This window comes from Filicampus tigris, chromosome 7 (genome assembly GCF_054856515.1).
Source record: "Filicampus tigris isolate MCC_2025a chromosome 7, RoL_Ftig_1.0, whole genome shotgun sequence".
NCBI classification, from domain to species: Eukaryota; Metazoa; Chordata; class Actinopteri; order Syngnathiformes; family Syngnathidae; genus Filicampus; species Filicampus tigris.
In genome coordinates this window covers 7489876-7510944 of record NC_141223.1, presented here as the reverse complement: position 1 = coordinate 7510944, position 21069 = coordinate 7489876, and the positions used below count along the sequence as shown (strand labels likewise).

General features: G+C 42.9%; 1 protein-coding gene and 1 long non-coding RNA gene across 2 annotated transcripts; both read right to left on the bottom strand.

Annotated features, from left to right (window-relative positions):
• Positions 1 to 1484: 1484 nt before the first annotated feature.
• LOC147144616 (uncharacterized) lies at positions 1485 to 10766 on the bottom strand. Its single transcript, XR_015087545.1, has 2 exons — positions 10506 to 10766; positions 1485 to 2024 (listed from the first exon to the last, which is right to left on the bottom strand). It is a non-coding gene; the product is annotated as an uncharacterized LOC147144616 (long non-coding RNA).
• Positions 10767 to 12036: 1270 nt separating this feature from the next.
• On the bottom strand, positions 12037 to 14650 carry fzd9b (frizzled class receptor 9b). Its single transcript, XM_086036608.1, has one exon. The coding sequence runs from the start codon at positions 14158 to 14160 to the stop codon at positions 12355 to 12357; it is 1806 nt and encodes a 601-aa protein (XP_085892734.1). The 5' UTR covers positions 14161 to 14650; the 3' UTR covers positions 12037 to 12354.
• Between the last annotated feature and the right edge of the window lie 6419 nt (positions 14651 to 21069).

Sequence of the window (21069 nt, the reverse complement as noted above, 5' to 3'; positions counted from 1 at the left end):
AACCGCACACCCAAATAAATGTAGCAGTCTCACACCCACTCATATTCATCTTGTGAAAAGAGCCCGCCAGGGTCTGAAGTTTGCCTTAGCGAGGATAAATATCTAAGTGGCAGCTTTCTCTGTAAGGGAATCTACTCCTCCGTCGTTTTGTCGGATTAGCCGGGGTAAGGAAAACATGAGGATCGCGTTCCGTGCGTTTCCCTCTCTCTGGCTGTTCAGCATAAACACCCAAAGCTCTTGGCTGTCCTCACATCCGCCTCCTTCAGCTCCAGCGCCACTCTCCTCGGGGCTCGGGGTTCCAGCGTGGGGTTTGTTTTAGTAGCGCAGCCCCACAAGAGTGTTTGGTTGTGTTGTGTGTCACGCCGTGTGGGTGTTTGATTATGTTGAGTGTTACATGGTACATGCGTGCGGGTTAGCAGGGAGGCGAAAGTTGCTAAACCCTTCCTTGCTGTGTCCTTGGTTTTGCTTTTTGCTTGAAGGACACTACAGTATGGAGCTTTGAAAGGGATGTTGTTGCTCTTCGACACAAACATGGTCACATTGGGACATTTTTCACAGTATGGTCGACACCTGCATACAGTATGGCTCAACTTATTATTTGTGCAATTCTATTGTCAAGACATACTACCAGGTAGGACTGGGACAATACACTTTTGTCCCGATTCCGATACGGATCCCGATACTTTGTTGCGATCCGATACGTATTACGATACCTAAATATTATAAAAAGGCTTGTGTTTCCAAAGTTTTAACTTAAAGGGGAAAACAACACGAACACATTTTTTAAGAATATGTTCCCAGCAGGCCCACTAGTTGAATCACGGCATTCTGATTAATAATGCGTTTGTGGAATATGAGTTAATCCACCCGTTTTTAGCCATCTCAGGGGGCAGCCATTTTGTTAGTTCTGCCACTGAAAATGACATCACAAATGCTCAGGGCCCAGGTAACGACCAATCACGGCTCAGCTTCAGAAAACAGGCCAGGCCGTGATTGGTCATTACCTGAGCCTTGAGCAGTTGTGATGTCATTTTCAGTCGACAGAAGTGACAAAATGGCCTTTAAGTCCCATTTCAAGTGTCACGAAAAGTGCACAAACTGTTCCAGTAACTGTTCCTGACACACAGGAATGCAAGATAGAAAAAATGAAAAATATAAACAAAACATGTCAAGTTTGCAATGTGGAACATGAGCCATCATTTCTATTGGGTTGGACTTCATCTTTAATACACCACCTGTAAATATTCACCGGGGAACCACATTTAGAAACCCGCGGCTAAATATAGTCCCCGACAAATGTATTATTTACTGCTTTGTAACAAGAAACTTGAACACTACTGTCGGCCTGCTTTTCAGGAAATAATTCCAATTTTAAAACAGGAACTTGGGACTGTCAGTAATGTTCAGCGTGTTCTGCTTGGTTTGGAAATATGACATAAAGAGGAATGAGTTCTCTAGTAAAGTATCCAGGAGAGTCATGTTGGTTTTGGTTCATTCATGAGGTTTATTGAATACATTAAAAAGAAGCAGAGAGCTGCCTGGTATCTTTGACTTCCAAGAAAGAAAAAAAACCCTCAATGACATGCAATCTGATCGAGGAGTATGCATTGGCCTGATTGACCGCGTTTTCGAAAAGCAGTTGCAGCATTACAGCACCCGGGCTCAGTTGGGTTCTGGTTTGGAGCTGCAGGCCAGTCCTGCTGATAGACTATGAGCCCCCAACATCCGCCTCGGAGCACTTAATGAGCCTGTACCCTGGCTAGTAAACAAGGCCAGATGCAAACCCTTAACACACCCACAGGAAATGTCCCGTGCCGTTACGACACGAGGCTGCGTCTGCGTGATGGGGTGCGAACAGGAAGGCTGATCCCTGCAGCTCGGCTTCCCTCCGCTTCACTAGCACTTCTTATCCTGAGGCAAAGGGCCGCATGCGGTGCTGCCGTTCCAGGTCTTACTTTGCGTGCCAATTCTTTACTGGCCGCCAAGATCATCACAGACTGCTGCCTGGGCTCCTTTTCCACAGCCTACGGTTACACAATGTACACAAACCACAGTTTATTCAGCACCGTGTTGGACTTGGTGTGTCAGCTTTGACACACCACAATAGGAACAATATCTGCCTCTACACAGAGTATCTCTCGTGCAACAAGGTTTATATTTGACTTGCGAGGGGGCTGAGTTTTTGACAAAAGGTCCAGTGTTTGAGTGTGAGTAGCCGCAGCTGGTTCCTTTTACCACACAGACTGGCTAATGTACAGTGATCAGCCTGAGTCAACAGTCCTGGCCGGAAAAAGAACTTAATTGATGATGGGAAATTTATGCGCCAAATGTGTTTGGACTGTCCCAAAGTGTCCCATTGAATTTTTTGTCTCATTTGCGCCACAAAAGACAAACAACACTGGACAAGCTCACTGGTTACTTGCAGAATGTGGAGAAGGGAGCTCATTAACATTTTCAGTTGCACGAACCAAGTTTCCCCCGGCCGTACAATGAGGACCCCCCCCCCCCCCCCTATTTTTCACCACTGCCACCTCCACCACCGCCTATCCCTAATTAGCTCTTAACATCCTTTACGAGAACGCTGGAGCTCATTCACAAAGGACTTTTTATATGGCTCAGACGGTGTGTTTGACTAAAATGTATCCCCTGGTTTGAGAGAGATATTTATGTCATTTACGTCCATGGCATGAATACAAGTTTGAAAGCCAAACGTTTGGATCACTGGCAAAGGAATACATTTATATCTGTTAAATGAGAGGATTGTTGCCACTGCAATCTCTGGAACATGAAACACCTTGGCTTGCATTGGTAAATGTCAAACAAACAGACCTGCTATATAGAGCAACTTGTTGTCCAATATATATTATTTTACTTGATTTTTGGGGGCCCAAAATTATGAATTAAAAAAAAAAAAAAGAATTCTTAATGGTTAAGTTTGTCACATAATAATTACGCGCTGTATGTGGCGATCAAAAGTGGTGATAGACTGAAAAATATTAAATTCAAAGGCTTTTTCTAATAGTATTGATAAATGAGTCTCACTTTGGGCCGTTTTATATATTTCGACTCACGCGGAAAAGAAATCTCCTGATTTCAAGATGGCGCCTCCCGGCGAAGCTGTCAGCAACTACATCTTAAAGGCGAAGTCAACCCAATTTTTTCCAAGAATATGTTCTATGCAGGCCCATTAGTTGAAACAAGGCCATATGATTAATATGAAATATGAGTTAAGCGGCAAAATGCACCCGTTTTTAGCCATCTCAGGGGGCGGCCATTTTGTCACTTCTGTCGACTGACATCACAGACCCTCAGGGCTCAGATAACGACCAATCATGGCTCACTTGTTTTTCTGAAGCTGAACTATGATTGGTCGTTAGCTGAGCCCTGAGGGTGTGTGATGTCACTTTCAATTGACAGAAGTGACAAAATGGCCACCCCCAGAGACGGCTAAAAACGGGTGGATTTTGTTGCTTAACTCATATTCCACAAACACAATATTAATCAGAATGCTTTGTTTCAACTAGTGGGCCTGCTGGGAACATATTCTGGAAAAAAATATGTTTGGGTTGACTTCCTCTAACTGTTTGTGGTGGCACAGTTAGTAAGGATGCAGGCTGCTCGTCATTGATGCAAGGATACAAAACCACTGGCAATAAACTGGAGTACAGACGTAAATAAACATAAACAGAACCTCAAACACCAAGAAAACATTGATGCACAACCATTTGGTCGATGTGCGTATTGAGGTGGACGTGTATTTTTTACGTCAATTACGTTCCACTTCCTTCCACAAGAACATATAAGAGACAAGAATGTAGAAATGTTCGCTCTTGCAACGCAGCTGAAAGTCGAGACTTTTTGCAGAATATGAAACTATTCCTTGTTAAAAGCTACGTTTACTGTCAGTGTTAACAAGACAAGAGTTTATGATTAAAAGCAGTCAAGTGATTTGAAGCGACATGGGAGCCAGCAGTTTGGCTGTGCCGTCTAGAAACTTGACAAAAAAGAAAGCCACACAAAATGAAACGTAAAGTCAAAAAAGTGGGGAAAAAGGCCGACAAGAACAAAAAGTTAAAAACTCCAAATCAAAGAATCAAGAAGGGAGAATATCAGATCAATGCGGTGTGCGGGATTGTCTCTCCTCCGTCAGAACACAGAGCCCATGGGTGAGCCTTTGATGACAGTGTGTGACAAGAGCACATTTTTAGGATGCGCCGCAGCTACCCTGTGCCAGCAGACGCATTTCACAGACAAGCCAGCTCCAAATTGGCGTGCTTCTGATCCATTTTATTTCCTGTTTGCCAACCACTTACACAGTTATTCTCAAGCTTTAGTCCAAGCCTGAGGTCCATTTCGATGTAAAATGTCGTAGAGTTGCCTTTGCTATCAACAAAATGTAAAAAGCTAAGATGACAATGAATTTAGTGGCCCACCCAGATTGACAGACTGCCCACCCAGTGAGATTCATGAAAAAAATACATACTTTTAAATTTTTAGGAAGTTATTATCAAATCATTTTAAAATGTGTGTTTCGTTTTATTTTTTAATTTTTTTATTCTTTAATTGAATATTAAGAATGGCATAATTGTGGTTGTCTAAGGAAGATCTGAACGTCATTTTATTTGAATATATGATGTGTTGGGACAGGAGGATTGTGCTCGGTGAGCGAAATATTCAGGCCCACCCTGATTTTTCCAGGCCCACCCATCAGTCACGTTTTGGCTCCGCCCCTGGAGTCACCTGCATTAGTACAGCATGGCTGCCAAGGTACTACAAAAGCAAGACAATGTGCAACGGCAAACATACTATCAACTTTTAAATTCAAGCATACACCTCTCAGAAACCGAAATGGAATAGGACTTTAATTCATGTCATCAATCATTCCTGCATCTGCCCCAGGGGCGGAGCCAGGCTCGGTTAATAGGTGGGCCTGGAAAAATCAGGGTGCGCATGAATATTTCCCTGACTGAACACAATCCTCCTATCCCGACATTTCGTATATTCAAATAAAATGACAAACTGAATAATATGAAGTTCAGATCAGCCTTAGACAGCAACAGTTATGCCATTCTTAATATCCAATACAATAAAAAACACAAGGAAACACAAATTCAAAAATAATTTCATAATAAATTACCAAAGTATATATTTTTTCATGAATCTCATTGGGTGGGCAGTCTTTCAATCTGGGTGGGCCTTTGCCCACCCAGGCCCACCCACGGCTCCGCTCCTGATCTGCTCTATTATGTACTGTTAACATGTTAAAATGATGGATGTGAAAAAGGCATTCAAAGTAAAGGAAGTGGCGGTGGCTTTAAACCTTTCCACAGCACTGACACAGAAACGGGATTCATATATGAATGACAAAGCGACATTGCGATGAACTGTGCCAGCGTGGCGATGCGATCAGTTATTTCGTCAGTTGATGGCACTGCGAGAAAAAAAAAAAAGTGGTTTAAGCAAGTTTCAAACTCCCACATCCTGATGACGATCCTGCTCATATGAATCAGGTGTGTTGGAGTGGGGATATATATATATAACACAGGCGGGATGGTGGCCGTCGAGGACCAGGTTTGGACACCTCTGCTTTAGAGAGTCCCTAAAAGCAATCCTGCCATTGCCATTTGTGCTCTTTGTTGATGCTGTTTTCACATATTTTCATCCTTTTTAACTCCTGCTCCATCCCTTTTTCTCTGGGGAGACACTCTTTGGAACAAGAGATTAGAGCCGGTGCTGCCTAGCAACTGAATAAAAATGGCAGTAACAAAAGGGGCGCTCTCACTCTCAAATGTCTGACCTAGATAATCCCAAAGCTGTGATCATACAACACAACAACATGATGAAAGGCCTGCTGTGATTTAACCCTCAAACAAACACTCGCCCTGGCTGACCCCTCTTCCCAAAGGGGCCACCTTGCCTGCTGCTCGACACCAAAGCGTGACTTGTGAAATCTTGACGCTGCCTAATTAGAAATTGAGAAGATGCAGAGAAGACTTTTTGGAAATGAGATGAATGCATTTGGGGAGATGGCAGCAGAGTGGCAAAGGAGATTAACGGTGATCACAGTAACGCTGTGGGCTTCAGAGAGCAGACTCGTGCGCGTTTCAGCCACAGGCAAACAGCATAGAGAGGGATGAAACAGCTTTACTTCTCTGTTTTCTGCTTACTGATCAAAGGACATGGAAGAAAAGAAACATTAAAAAACACACCATAACACAGAATAGCTAAAAACATGTTTTATCTCAAAACTTTTCTTTACTTTTCTTTACATTTAATGGTGTAACTCTCCAAAAACTGAATGCCAAATAACATTCCCCAAATACATGGCGCATCTCAGTAAATTTGAAGATTGCGCAATGTTAATTGTTTTAGGAGTTGAATTCAAAAAGTGAATTTTGAAATCTACGTTTGAGAGATTCACTCCACTAGACTGAAATATTCCAGGATTTTATTTGTATTGTTTTAATCATTTTTATGATTTAAGATGAGTTAAATAAATAAAAAAATCACCACCTTGCCAACTTTGACTATGACATAAGACACACACTCCTAAATTACATCTTGATGATGATATTTTCCAACTAATGAAAACCAACAATCCACAATCTCAAGAATTTAGAACTAAGAAACAAGCAAATTGATTTTTAATATAGATATTAGGTAGGAATTGACCTTCTAAAAACTCTTTTCCCATGTGATTAAAGGTACAGTAGATAGACATACGTTGTTATTATATTTCCATTGTTGTTATTGTACATGAGGGTGCATAGTTTTTGGGTTAACAAAACAAATCATTATTATATTCTAGTATTTTCCAGACCGCTCTCATACTGGATCTTATCAGATTGAATTTGTAAGTTCCACTTGCTAGTTGTTTCAAGTGTTTGATATTCAGCAAGAAACGGATTCTGCACTCAACTAACTCTCTTGCAGTAGTCATCACGACTTCTTCAGATCAAGATGAAAGGATTGAGTCTGGGGCACAAAAACTTCAAATAGCTCAAGTGCAGTTATGAATCAGAATATTTGCACTGAAAAACTGGAGTCCCCCCCCCCCTCCCCCCTTTCTTTATACTTTCAAAACAAATAATGAAAGTGAATAATGATAGTGATAGGGTAGTTGTTTTTACGTTTGATCCAAAGTTGGCAAAACCATTTTCAACCTTATGATATTTTTAGACCCCATATAAAATGTGAGGACTTCAACCAAAAACATGGATTTATGCATCAACATAAACCGATAGAAATGCCGCTGCTAATTAGAACATATGCCTTTAAACAGGTTCAAATCCTTTCATCCTTTCATATTTCCAAGACACTCAACAAACTCTCCATGTTTGCGGACTTTCATTACACGGATGTGAAAACCTCTCAAACCAACAATTTGATCTTCCCTTGATACTTTATCTTCATTTCAGAAAATCAATATCAAACCAAATTCTTGCCAGCGTTCTTTCACCCTGGATTCACCTCTGAGATGACTGCGTCACTGTTTGTGTGTGCTTTATGATGGGAGTCGTAATGTGTGCATGTGTGTGTTTCAGGAGGGGGGCGTGATGGGGGTTGTGGGTGTTATGTCTCGGTCTAGCGGCAGTGGCAGACCGGGTGTCTAATTAGAGTCCAGTTGCGTGGACTAGCGAGCTGTGTGAACTCGGGTGTTCTCCGACTGGCACATTTTCATGGTAAGCATCTCTTTGGGGGCCTGCAGGTTTTCAATGCACTCATTTGCACATCAAAACGGGCCAGGGAAGGGATAGTGCTCAAGGGGGGAGGGGGTGGGGGCGGCAGAGGGAGGTGGGGCAGGCCAATGAAGGATGCTTTATTTTCTCGGGGTTTTTTTTTTTCCCTCAGAGGGCAAGGGGATGAAGTCTATGAGGGAGGCACATTGATGCCATAATGATCGACTTTAATCAGACCCATGACCAGATGGATGGATTTCTACTGTGCAGACAATAACACGGCGTCAGCAGATAAACTGCTGAGGTGTTTTAAAGCCTTCTCATGAAAACAAATGCTCCTAATCTTATGTAAATACTCTCATTCTGCATTTCGACCATATCAATAAATACACTTTTAAGCCCCGTGAAGACAGAATGAAACATTCCCTGCATTAAAGACCTATGAGGGAGAGTGCTGCCTTTTCTGGGAGTAGTTTAACTTTTGGCCCAGACAAATGGGCTGCCCAATGTGACTGACGCTGACACTAGTAAGCCTCCTGCGTGAGTCGGAGCGGGAGAAAAAAAAAAAAAACGGCGCGGAGTCTCAGCCAAACTAAATTTTCGATCGAGACTGAGCTTACTCGCTCCTGAAAGTGGACGTTACCAGAGTATGGGGTGGGGTCTTCTCTAGAATGAGCCTAGTGATGATTGGGTGGCTCCATTCCCAAACTGCAAACCTCAGGTGTGTGCGTGCGTGTGTGCGAGTGTATGTGTGAGCTATGAAGGTGTTCCCGGCAGACACGTCTCTGGCGCCAAAGTAGCCACAGCTCAAACAAACTCTGTTTTTGGACTGAAGCTTCCCTTTTGCTACTATCTGAAATGCTGTGCTGTGTGTGATTTCTCGTCCTTTGGTAAAATAAGAAACTAAATTTAGCTGCTTAATGAGCTGGAAAGACAGTACGTGCTGATAGAGAGCATATTTGTGGAAAAAGAAACAATAACATCCTGCTCACTTAATGTTGTTCAGGAAATTAAAGACAAGGACGGTAGCTCACTAGAGGGTGCTGTTTCTTTGGAATTGTTCACGTTTTGTATTCAATACAGAGCAGTGGTTCAAGTGTGAAATAAATGTTTATTAAATGCACGTGTGTATCAATCCTTAACTTACCAAACCAGTGTCTATGAAATGCTCCGATTTAATTCATTTTTTTAATTTTTAAAAATATTTTACGTGACCGCGGTTTCCACGTTATAGACGTGACCATTAATGCGCAAATGTAAAAAAAAAATTGGACGTATGTGTTTTTCAGAGGACAGCGACGATATGTATTGTTCTAATTAGGAAATTAGAAAAATAACTTATATAAATAAGTATATATATAAATATATAAATAAAACATTATGCGGTCATTTAAGTTATAACATTCATTTTGTGCACTAACCGCAAATTCAAATGAGCCGTTCCAAGTCAGAACTCTCAAATACAGTGTAAAAAAGAAGTGCGAGAGTGATGTATAATGATTAAGTGATGACTTTGAATACACTCAATATGTACAGTATATGGAACTGTAGATTTGCGTACAATGCTAATAGGCCAAATCTTGGCCATCTTCCCTCCACCATGACGGAAATAACAATATTGCTACCATTAATTGCTACGTCATTTTTGCTAATCTCTTTTTAAAATTTTTTTTTTAAATATAATCGCTAGAAGGGTCGGAAATTTCTCTAAATATAGCAATAACATCGCTAGGTTGGCAACGATGCATACACAAGTCGTAGCTCTTGCTTGCTAACTTTAGAAACAAAAGCCCTGCAGATTTTACGTTTTACTTTGACTTCATGGTCATTGTGAGGGCCGGTCAGAGACTGTGGCCCCGGGGCCGTAGTTTGCCTAGACCCGTTCACTAATAATATTAATTCTTCTATTCAATTTCTTGGCCTAATGAAAACAAAACAAAAAGATAATAATAATATATTATATTATTTAATATTTTATAATATATAATAATATTATATCATATAATAATATATAGTATAAATAATAATCATTAACCAGGCGTTATGTGTTTAACATCTACATCCTGTGACAACAGGATACAGAGAGACAGACCAATAAATGAACAGATATAATTTTGTGAATGCATGCGCGTTTGTGTGTGTGTGTCTAAACACACAATGTAACCAAGCGATCAGCAATGCAGACAAGTGCAACAGTAACCACTTGCGTGAATTACTATCCTATGAAAATACCAATAATGACATTTGTGATTGCTTTGGCTACATTTGGTTAGGCTGTGAAATACCAGAGAATTTGGAGAATTTGCGCAGGGTTTTTTTTCTTTTTGTTTTCTTTTTTTTTTAAATGTATGATGACATGTATGTCTGGTATACAAGCTGAATTCAATTGTGTTTGTTTACGGACTACGCCACGGGGCATGTACAGTATATTGATTGTCACTAGCTAATGCCTGTATGGGAGCCTCATAATAGCTACACCATATTACATAGCTTTTGTTATTATCAATTTTATGGCCGGTTCTCCCAAATTGTGGCAGAGCACGTGAAATTATGCACACACTTTGAATGACATCACAAGTTAGTGATCCTGATAGACTGCATTTGAAAACTGTTTTTTTCTATTGAAATGACACTGTTTATGTAATAGTAAGTTTGATTTACGAATAAGAGGACTAAAAGATGTTTAAAAAAACGAGCAGGGAAAGAAAGAAAGAAAGAAAGCAAAAAAGACATGTCAGATCAAATAAGTTCATGTCCCATAGAGGGAACACATGTCTAATTTACGTCTTTAGCTGAAAAAAAATGGAAAACTGAATACAAACCCACATGCGTCAACCGGCTCCAGTCTTATCTGAAGTGCTGGGTGCAGGTGGAACAAGCTGCTTTGTGTCTCACACAGCAAGTGCTTGGCCTCTCCGGGTCATGTCAGTGGAGTGTAATCTTGGGACGAAGCACGCGCTCCCGTCCAGGCATCCATGAAGTGGAACATGCGGCTTAAACACCACCAGCCGAGTCTCGGGCTGTGAACTCCCTCCAAGCAAAACACCTCTTTTTAATAGTTAAATGTGATCTGCACCGTACCAGAGTCCAAACCGTAGACCGCTGCCTGCAATGGCCCGGTAATAAAAACACAAAGGGGAGGATGATAGAACCCCCCGCCCCCCCGACCCCTCCCCTCTTGTTCTGGAGAAAGTAATTGAGGCTAACTCAGGCATGGCACACATCCACAAAACACTGCACCTAGTTGACATGTTTTGGATTTATAACTTAGAACTTAGAATTCATTAACACATAAACTCAAATGCGCGCAGAACAATCCGTCATACGAGAATGATACGTTAACTTTGCTGGAATGCAAATGCTACACTCCTGCTTACAACTTGGCGTGTTCTTAGAATGGTGCTGCTCATAAAAAAAAAAAAAAAAAAGTCTTGGTTATCATGTTTTTCCATGCTATCACTCTAACGCGCCACGCACAAATGAAACAATCAGCCTCACCGCTGTCAAACACGGTTAGCCTGCGCTGTGTTTTACTTGCAATCCACATTGCTACTTAAATCGTTGAAGTCCCGTGATGTAAAGCTATTTACTTGCTCTATTTTATAGCGTGTGCACAAACGCGGAGCTGCTCGTGTGTTATAAAATTGGCTTCATTACCGAGACGTAATTTGTACGAGCCAAATTGGGCTATTTATGTCATGAAAACAACGCTATGTGTGGCTTTTCTTCAACGTGAGAATAAAAGATGCATTGTTTTTTTTCTTCTTTTTTCGCTCAATAAAGATAATGCCTTGCAGTTTATGTGGAAATTCAGTCACTGCTCGCCAGCGTCAGCACAATCAACATGACCGATTGACCACACAAACCACATATAAATGTGAATCTCACATCTGCTTGCTGAAACCGCACAAATATGAGAACTTGTGCCAAATTGCGCCAGGCAATGAGGGCGAAATGTGCCTGTGATGTGTCCTGCAAGATCAAAGTGCTTTTCACGGGCTCAAGCAGAGCAGCAAAGAGCAACAGCGGTGATTAAGCCAGCTATTAATTAAACATTCTTCTGTGCAGCGCTGCTGCATTTTAAAGACGCGTGATGCAAACATTCATTCTTGCCACAGTCTGTCCCTCTTTTCATCAGCGAGTCTCTTTGAGGATTATCTTCCGAGACGCCTCTGGGATGCATTTGGCGAAGAGACCCGCTGCGGAGACATTCCCAGAGAGAGAAATCAGGAAAACAAGACATGAGCAGTCACTTGTGACATATTAATTCTCTCGTTCGACTCTTTAAAGGCTGAAATATTCATCACAGGAGGCGGTGAAATTGTTTCCAAAATGACAACAAGGCTTGGAGTTGAACTGAAGTTCTACAAATTTATTGCCGTCCAAAAATAAAATGTCGAGAGCCAGTGTTCTTACAAAAGGCACTTCATCTCTTTTGAATAAATGCATCCGAACGCAACATCTGGTGAGAGCAAAGATGAACTTAAATTAAATATATTTACAATAAATAAACATTTATACAGATTTAAGAAAAACGCCACAATTGCTGCCGACGATATGGCTAATAACAATACTGAACATGTCCCTTTTTGCGCCGAATCCCGTTAGCGGACCACCATGACCCGAACAAGAGTGTCTTTTTAGCAGCTCCTTACGTGACCCCCGCGCATGTTTGTCAGACGTGAGCGGGACTGTCGGCGTGCAGGTCCGTCTTGGCCATGTGCAGGACCACGGCGGGAGATTTGTAATGGCAGTGGGAGCTGCTGCAGCTGACCCCACTGCAGGGCTTCCTGCCGCTAGTCCTGTCCGTCAACTTCCTGCTGCACAGGCCCTGCCACGTCTGTAAGGTCTTGGAGCTCCACACCCACACGCCGCTGGTGATGCCCACCACCAGGGACATAAAGATCTTCAGCATGAAGACGGCCACGGTGGGCACGGAAGCCTGCAGGGAGCAGTCGCCGCCGTGGCCGTTGAAGGAGCCGCACGTGGCCTGCAGTCCTCTCAGCTTCCAGTAGTCCATGTTGAGCCTCTCGTAGAAGTAGCAGACGATGACGCACGTGGCGGGCACCGTGTAGAGGATGGAGTAGATGCCGATTTTCACCATGAGCTTCTCCAACTTCTCAGTGTTGGTGCCCTCGGTTTTCATCACCTTGCGGATGTGGAAGAGGGCCACGAAGCCGGTGAGGATGAAGGAGGTGCCAATGACCAGGTAGCAAGAGAGGGGGATGAGGACGAACCCGGTGAGCGCGCCCGAGTCCATGCTGCCGACGTAGCACAGGCCCGTCAGCTCGTCCCCGGCCACCTTCCTCATGGTGAGGATGACGATGGTCTTGAGCGCCGGGATGCCCCACGCCGCCATGTGAAAGTAGTTGCTGTGCGCCTCGATGGCCTCGTGACCCCACTTCTTCCCCGCCGCCAGGAACCAGGTGAGGGTGAGGATGACCCACCAGATGGAGGAGGCCATGCCGAAGTAGTAGAGGATGAGGAAGACGATGGTGCAGCCTGTGGATTCCAGACCTTCCTGGATGATGTACAACTCGCCGTGCTCCCGGTCGCAGGCGATGTTCTCGGCGCCTGCCACCGAGCGGATGATGAAGGCCACCGAGTAGACGTTGTAGCACATGGAGAGGAAAATGATGGGCCTTTCCGGGTACTGGAAGCGGTGCGGCTCCAGGAGGAAGGTGAGCACGGTGAAAGCGGTGGACACAAAGCAGAGGATGGACCACACCGTCATCCAAATGAAGGCAAAGTCTTTGTCTCGCCTGGACCAGAACACGTCCACGGCGGGCGAGCAGCGTGGCGCGCACGACTGACTCTTCTCCACGAACTGGAACTTATCAGGGTTCTCGCAGGAGCCGCCGCCGCCGCCGCCGCCGCCGCCACCCGAGGAGCGCCCGCTGCCGGCTCCTGCCTGCCGGGGCCGAGGGGGCACGGGGAGCATGCCCTCGCCTTTCTTGCCCTCGGTTCTAGTCTCGTTCTCCGGGGCTTCCATGCACAGGGCGTTGGGGTCGTTTCTGGTGGGCAGCTTGGAGCAGTCGAGCGAGTCGGGCCAGGTGTAGCTGAACTTCTTCATGATGGGGGCGCACCTCTCCCTTGCCTGCTCGCACATGGGTCTGCAGGCGGGGATGGAGGTGGACACTTTGTCAGTGCACATGGGAGCGTAGAGAGAGCACAGGAAGAAGCGGAGGTGCACGTCGCAGCCGTAAGCCACCAGAGGAGCAAACTCATTCAGCTTGATGGCAGCCTCCTTCTGGTCGTCGTGGTCCATGAAGTTGGGCATGCGCGTCAGGTTGTAGCCGATGCCCTCGCACATGGGGATGGTGATGGGCTCGCACTTGGCCGGTCTTCCTCGCTCCAGCTCGTACGAGCCGATCTCGAAGCTGGAACCGGAAATCACCAGCAGGCACCACAGGAAAATCGCCACCTTCAGCGGACAACCATCCATGCTCATCGCGGAGGTCAAAAATAGAGCTCGGTTCATATATACATGAAGATACGAATGGGGCTGGAACAGTATTAGAGGCTCCCGCTCCGGTCCCCGCTATGCCCCCATGCCGAAAGCTGGTGTCAGTCCGTTCAAGAAACACTTTAAATCACACAAAGTATTTCAAACGTTTGCCCCCGGATAACAGTCCGTGATCTCAAAAAAAACGAAGCAAAACGATTCAAAATAAGTGTTATAAAGGCGGCGGGTGAGTCCTTCACATGACCGCCAGCTCCGCGGCGCGAGGGGAGACGAAATCCAAGCGGTCCGGGCTTCGGTAGCTCGTGCTGCCGCTTTCAGGCTCCCGCACACTGTGATCGGAGAGCCGCGATGCGCGGTGTAGGGCTTGTGTCTGCCGGGGGGAAGGAGAGGAGCGGAGGGATAGGGGAGAGTTGGCCAGGGGAGGGGGCGTGAGTCGCTGCGTGCCTCTCACGTTTCAGCCGAGGCACCCCACGCGGGGGAAGACTGCACAGATGGCAGAGGACGCTTAAATAGTTCTGGACTTCTGGTGTGACAATACTGTAACCTCGCTAAATGAATAGCTCAATAGTTACTGTTGCGCAATAGTAGGATAACTACGTAATAGTCTATCCATCTATCTGTCATGCAGTGCCAGTTACACACAGTTAGTTACCCGTCACAGTTAGTTGCACGCACTTTACACAATTATGAACGCGGTTACACACACCGTTGCGCACAGACCGACAGACAGACAGACGGACAGACGGACAGATAGATAGATAGATAGATTTTAGATCGTTTTTTTTTTGTTTAAAATCCGTTGTTTTTTAACCACATGATAAAAGCTGTCTTAAAAATAAGTGAAAATCACATTTACATCAATTGCAAATAATTGCACAAAGTATAAACAAAAGCCTCATAGTCCAGTCCGAATGGTGAAGAGTAGAGGACTATTGTTTCCATCTAGTGGTTGAATATGCAGAGCATGCATATGTCACAGCTGTTGCAAGGAGCATTTGATCTTTCCTCAAACAGAGCAGGAACTCAAGGATTTTGGCCTCTTGCCCTGCAGCACTGAATTGACTGTCAAGTTCAGACTGTCTCTATTACAACTGTGACTGTTCGAGACAGCTTAACATGACACTGATTTATTGGTAACATTTCATCAGCTGCGTTTTTGAGATAACTGAAGCTGAAGGCTTCCTGTATGTGCACGACCTGAAATAAAAACGATTCGAACTTGTTGCTCTTACACACTGTAAAAAAACAACAACAACAAAAAAACACATAATGTATTTGGGAGGGCGGCGGGTCGGGGGGTTTAAGACTCATTTAAGTTAGAACAACTTTAAAATATAAATTATTGACATTTATGCAATAAGCAAGCAAGTTGTATGCTCCAAAAGAATTTACTGCGTTATTTTTCCTTATATCTTTAATTTTTGGGGCAGCACACCGGACAACAGTTATGCAAACTCTTGTTTTTTTGTTGTGAAATGCGGGAAAGCCATTTTTCACGAACGGACAAAACTTAAAATATTAAGTTGAATTTCCTGACTTAAAATGTTATCAAAGTTTGCTGAATTTGAAAGTTTGCTGAAATTGAATTTTTTAATTCCCTCAACTTTTTTTTTTTTTTACAGCGTAGATGTGAGGGTCTTATTGTAACAATGTTCGTAATAGACACCCTTTGACCTCCAGAAATCAATAAAGTAATTTGATTCAAATGAGTATTAAATGACAAAAAAAATTAAACATTCAATCTACATACATTTTTATACATTAAAGTTGAATGCGAGTGCTAGATCAGCACAGTTTGATAAAGTTGTTAAAAAAGCGATGAACACAAAGACTGCAAACATGAAAAATATATACGGTATAAAACTTTCTTGAAATTTCTTTCTAAATGAGACAGTGTCATTGGTTGTATAATGTGATGAGACTATAAGATGATCAGAGGGTGAATCAGTCTTCTGATGCGAAAACTGTTCTCGAGTTTTATAGATAACAATTTGAAGGTGTGCTTTTCATCAGATATGGCGTCAGGTAGAAGGAAAAAAAAAAAACTCGATTCAAGTCAGATGCAGTCAAATCCGAAGTGTGTTTCCAACTTTGAGATGATATCTTTTTGTATGCTCATGCGGAGACACTTTGAAAATCAATTGAAATGGCTTTGGCTGAATTTCCACAACAGCTCTGCAACTTTTTAAGAGTGCCTGTCAAAGATAAGAGGACAGTTGAGGGGTCCAGGAGACACCTGAAAGTACCCTTAAAAGCTCTCAGATTGTTAGCAGGCGTAATCACATGGCATGCTAGGCAACAAATCATGATTCATTAACATCATCATTAGCATTGTTTGACTTTTTATTCATTGTATTGTTACACTCTTGAAGCTATTTGCCGAACTGAGCTTTAGTTTCTATCAGTCATGAATGGAGTGAGAAGTTTTGATGTTTCCATAGTTAGCAGTTAGAAATGAGCGGGGGTGTGGGAGTGAACTGTGACCCGACTTGGAAGTCAACCCACAAAAAAATATTTGCAATAATATATTCTATGCACCTTCACTAGTCAAAACGTGACATTCTGGTTAATATTGTGTTTATGGAATATGAGTTAAGCAGTAAAATCCACCCATTTTTAGCCATCTCATGGGGCGGCCATTTTGTCACTTCTGTCGACTGAAAATGACATCACAGTTGTTCAGGTAACGACCTATCACTACTCAATTGTTTTCTGATGCTGAGCCTTGATTGGTTGTTTTCTGGGCCCCCAGCAACTGTGATGTCTTTTTGAGTCAAGAGCAAGTGGAAAAATGGCCGCCCTCTGAGATGGACAAAAACGGGTGGATTCTACTGCTTAAAACATATTCCACAAACACAATATGAATCAGAATGCCATGTTTGGACTAGTGGGCCTGCCTAGAACATATTCTTGTTAAAAAAAATTGGGGGTTGACTTCACCTTTACAACAACAGGTCAACACCAAGTAGTTGGCCAAAGTCACCGTACATCCATCAAGTTTTCCTACCACTTCTTCTGTTGAAGATCACAGGTGATCTGATGCTTATCCCATCAAACTTTAGAAGAAAGGCAGGGTAATGTCTCCAGACAATCACAGGGCACATTTCTCTCTACAGGTAGAAAAACAATCAGGAAAGTGACGCTAACATGTGATTGTATGCCAGGGGCGGAGCCATAGGTGGGCCTGGGTGTGCACAGGTTGACCCAGATTGACAGACTGCCCACCCAGTGAGATTCATGAAGAAATATATACTTGAATTTTTTTTGTAAATTATTATTAAATTATTTTTGAATTTGTTTTGTTGTGTTTTTTTTATTTTATTGCATATTAAGAAGGGCATAATTAGTTCTCTAAGGTAGATCTGAACTTCATATTATTCAGTTTGAGATTTAATTTGAATATAAGATTTGTCGGGACAGGAGGATGATGCTCAGTGAGAGCAATATTCAGGCCCACTCTGATTCTTCCAGGCCCACCCATTATCCACAACCTGGCTCCGCCCCTGTTGTATGCAGGTATGGTGCTGAATTGGAAGTTCAGTGGCTCATTAGTTAGCACTGCTGCCTAACACCAAAAAGTTCAGAAGCTGGCAATGCCTGTTTTTGTGGGGTTTTAAACTTGAGATAAACTACGTTATTAATAACGTGACTCCACTCGACGTAGTAGTGGTGAAAGAAATGTACACTTTGCTGGAAAGCTGTTTTACAACTCCTTATGTTGTCCGGTACAATGGCAACAAACAACGCTGTGGTCCTTCGTGTTCTTTTGGCTGTGACATACCCGTGACATAGCCTGCTGAACACGCATAAGCTTTTCCCATTTCCATGGAAAGAACAATGCTCATTTTCAGTTCAAATGTTTGTGTTTTTTGGCTCCAAATGGTTTTTGTCATGTAAACAAACATTCATCCCTCCATTTTCTATAGCGCTGGTCCTCATTAGGGTCACGGGTGAGCCGGAGCCTATCCCAGTTGCGAGGTACACCCTGGACTGGTCGCCAGCCAATCTCAGGGCACATATAGACAAGTACATATGGGGAATGTAAGCATGCATGTTTTTGCAATGTGGGAGGAGGAAAGAGTAATGGGAAAACCAATGCGAGCACTCTCGGCCGTGAGAGTAGTGCTAACCGCTATTTCACTGCGCATCCTACCAATGAAATAACGCAGTTTTGTCCTATTTTTGAGTCATCAGTATAAACAACTCAAAAGTCAGCTGGGATAGGTTCCAGCTCCACGTTACCCTGCTCAGGAATATTGAAAAATGCTAAAATAATGGATTGATGTATGGATATGTTGGAGCTGTTTTGTGGGTGCAAAAATTCCAACAGTCCTGTCATCAGTATGATGTCGTCCAGCCGAGTGAACCACTACAAATTCTACTTTCTGTTTCCCTTTGTTTCCAGGCTTGTATCGGCAGTGCCAAGCTAAGCTAACCGTTGCAAGGTCATTTGACCGCAGAAATGAGCGTGGCATTGATTTTGTGCATTTGAGCACATTTCCCAAAACAAAAATAATCTTTGAATACGTAGCGACCCCCGAATGAACAACCAAGTTATTCTCTGTGTTCCAGAGGTAATAACCATTAAAAAAATATCTGACACCATGCTGCTGATTAGTTAGAGAGACACGAGGTCTGACCGCACTGCTTTCGGATCCTGGAGGTCCATTGTGATTTTCCCCCACTTAATTGTATTATTTCTTATTGACCTTAACAGTAAATTGGCAAAAGGAAATGAATAGCAACTGAATATTTTGACTTAAGCCTTCTTTCCGGCTTGATTTGCTCCTCGCATGGTCAAGTCTATTTATTTTGCTATCCAGTGGAGGTAATAGTATAGTATAATGGTTGAATTTGCACTACGTAGTTTTGAATACGGACGCATGTAAAGTCTTTGTATGCTTTGTAATAACCGACCGCCTTTCACATAGACTAGGCATCTTTAATTTCACACATTCATCAATCGGGCCAATGGAGTGTGGGCCTTGTAATTACTACCACTTACTTATTGCTTATCATATATCAGGAACAAAGCTATAAACATCTCACGGAAGACAATGCATGAGAATACGATCTCAGAGACACGGGCTGTCTGTGAATGTTTTGGATGTAATGAGAGACACCTCACACTCAAAGCAATTCATCACAACCGGCGTAGTGCCTGTGGTGAACTGCTGTGGCTTGGATCACGCATTTCGGTCTTTGCTCGTGTTGTGTTGTGCTAATCTGTAAATTATGCGGTGCCACGGGAGCGTGTAAATCAGCAGCTGTTTATTCTAATTGTGACTGGGCCTATAGAGTTTAGTGAAGAGTTCAACTCTATTCCAATTTGAAATCGGCAGCAAAGGAAGGACCTTGTCTCGCTTTCAATTTTATATAATTTTGTTGCACTATGTTGAATCAATGGGAGCAATTCATTCCCTTCGTCCATCTGTGTTCCTCATCCAAGAAATACCACCGATCATTTAAACATGACTAAGTTAGTGAAATAATGTCCACATTGATACTTAACTCAAATTGACACTTGTGCCAGAAATAGTAGAGCCTGTCAAATTGGAAAAAAAAAAAGTGAAAAATGAGTTATTGTGATGGCTTCAACATCTGGAAACTCATAGTAAAGATAAAACGCCATTGGAGAACAAATTGACAGCTCCATTATTTGTCAGTATATGTTTAATCGCTAGTGCTGGGTCAACAACGTTTGCGTGTGCATATGTTTTTAAAGAGTATTAACATTTGGTGAACTATAGCATACTACTGTGTTGCTTTGGCTCAATCCACAAGGATTTGGAGACTAAGAGGTTAGAGACTATTTCAACTCTAATTTTAAATGGCCGTCCGTCAGGCAAGGCAAGGCAAATTTATTTGTATAGCACATCATAGGAACACGGAATTCAAATAGCTTCACACGTTAGAATACAAGAAAGGGAAAAAGAAACACTATAGGAACAGTGTGAAAGAAATATATAAAGAAATGGTAGAGCTGACAAGTGCTATAAATAAAGGAGTTTAAGTAAAAGTTAAAGTGCAAAGTTGGCGTGAAAATCGTGTTTTAGTCAAGGGCAGCAGTGAACCGGTGTGTCTTCAACTTTGATTTAAAAGAGCTTAGACTCTCAACGGAACAGATTTTTTCTGGGAGTGTGTTCCACATATATGGAGCATAGAAACTGAATGCTGAATCTCCATGTTTGGTTCTGACTCTGGGGACAGAGAGCAGGCCTGCGACAGATGATGTGAGCGGTCTGGATGGTTCATGCTCGACTACAAGGTCTCAGATGTACAGTAGTTTGGGCCGAAACCCTTCTGTGCATTATAAACTACCAGGAATATCTCAAAATCAATTCTCTGGGGGAGAGAGAGACACTAGAAAGAGAAGTGGAGTGATAGGTGATCTCTTGAACTTTGTAAAGACTCGAGCAGCAGAATTCTAAATCGACTATAGTTGTCTGATTGAATTTTTTGACAGACCAGTATACTGTGGATACTATTCCAGTTATCAGCTCGACTAAAGATAAATTCATGGACAAGTTGCTAAGATCCTGCTGCACAATTAGTCCTTTAATCCTAGAAATATTCTTACTATGATAATTAGGTGACTGTATTTTTTTTTTTAATGTGGTTTTTAAAACTCGGGTCTGAATCCATGACAACACACAGATTTTTTGCCTGGTTTGAAGTTTTTACCTTTAATGACTGGAGCTGCATGCTGACTTTCAGAGATTCCTCCTTTGGTCCAAAAAACAGTTGCAGTTTTTTTTGCAGTTTTTTCTCTCTGCTAAACTGTAGGAAATTAATTAATTGCGATTGGCTGGCAACCAATTCGGGGTGTCCCCCGCCTACTGCCCGAAAACAGCTGGGATAGGCTCCAGCGCGCCCGCGACAGTTGTGAGGATAAGCGGTATGGATAATGGATGGATGGGTATT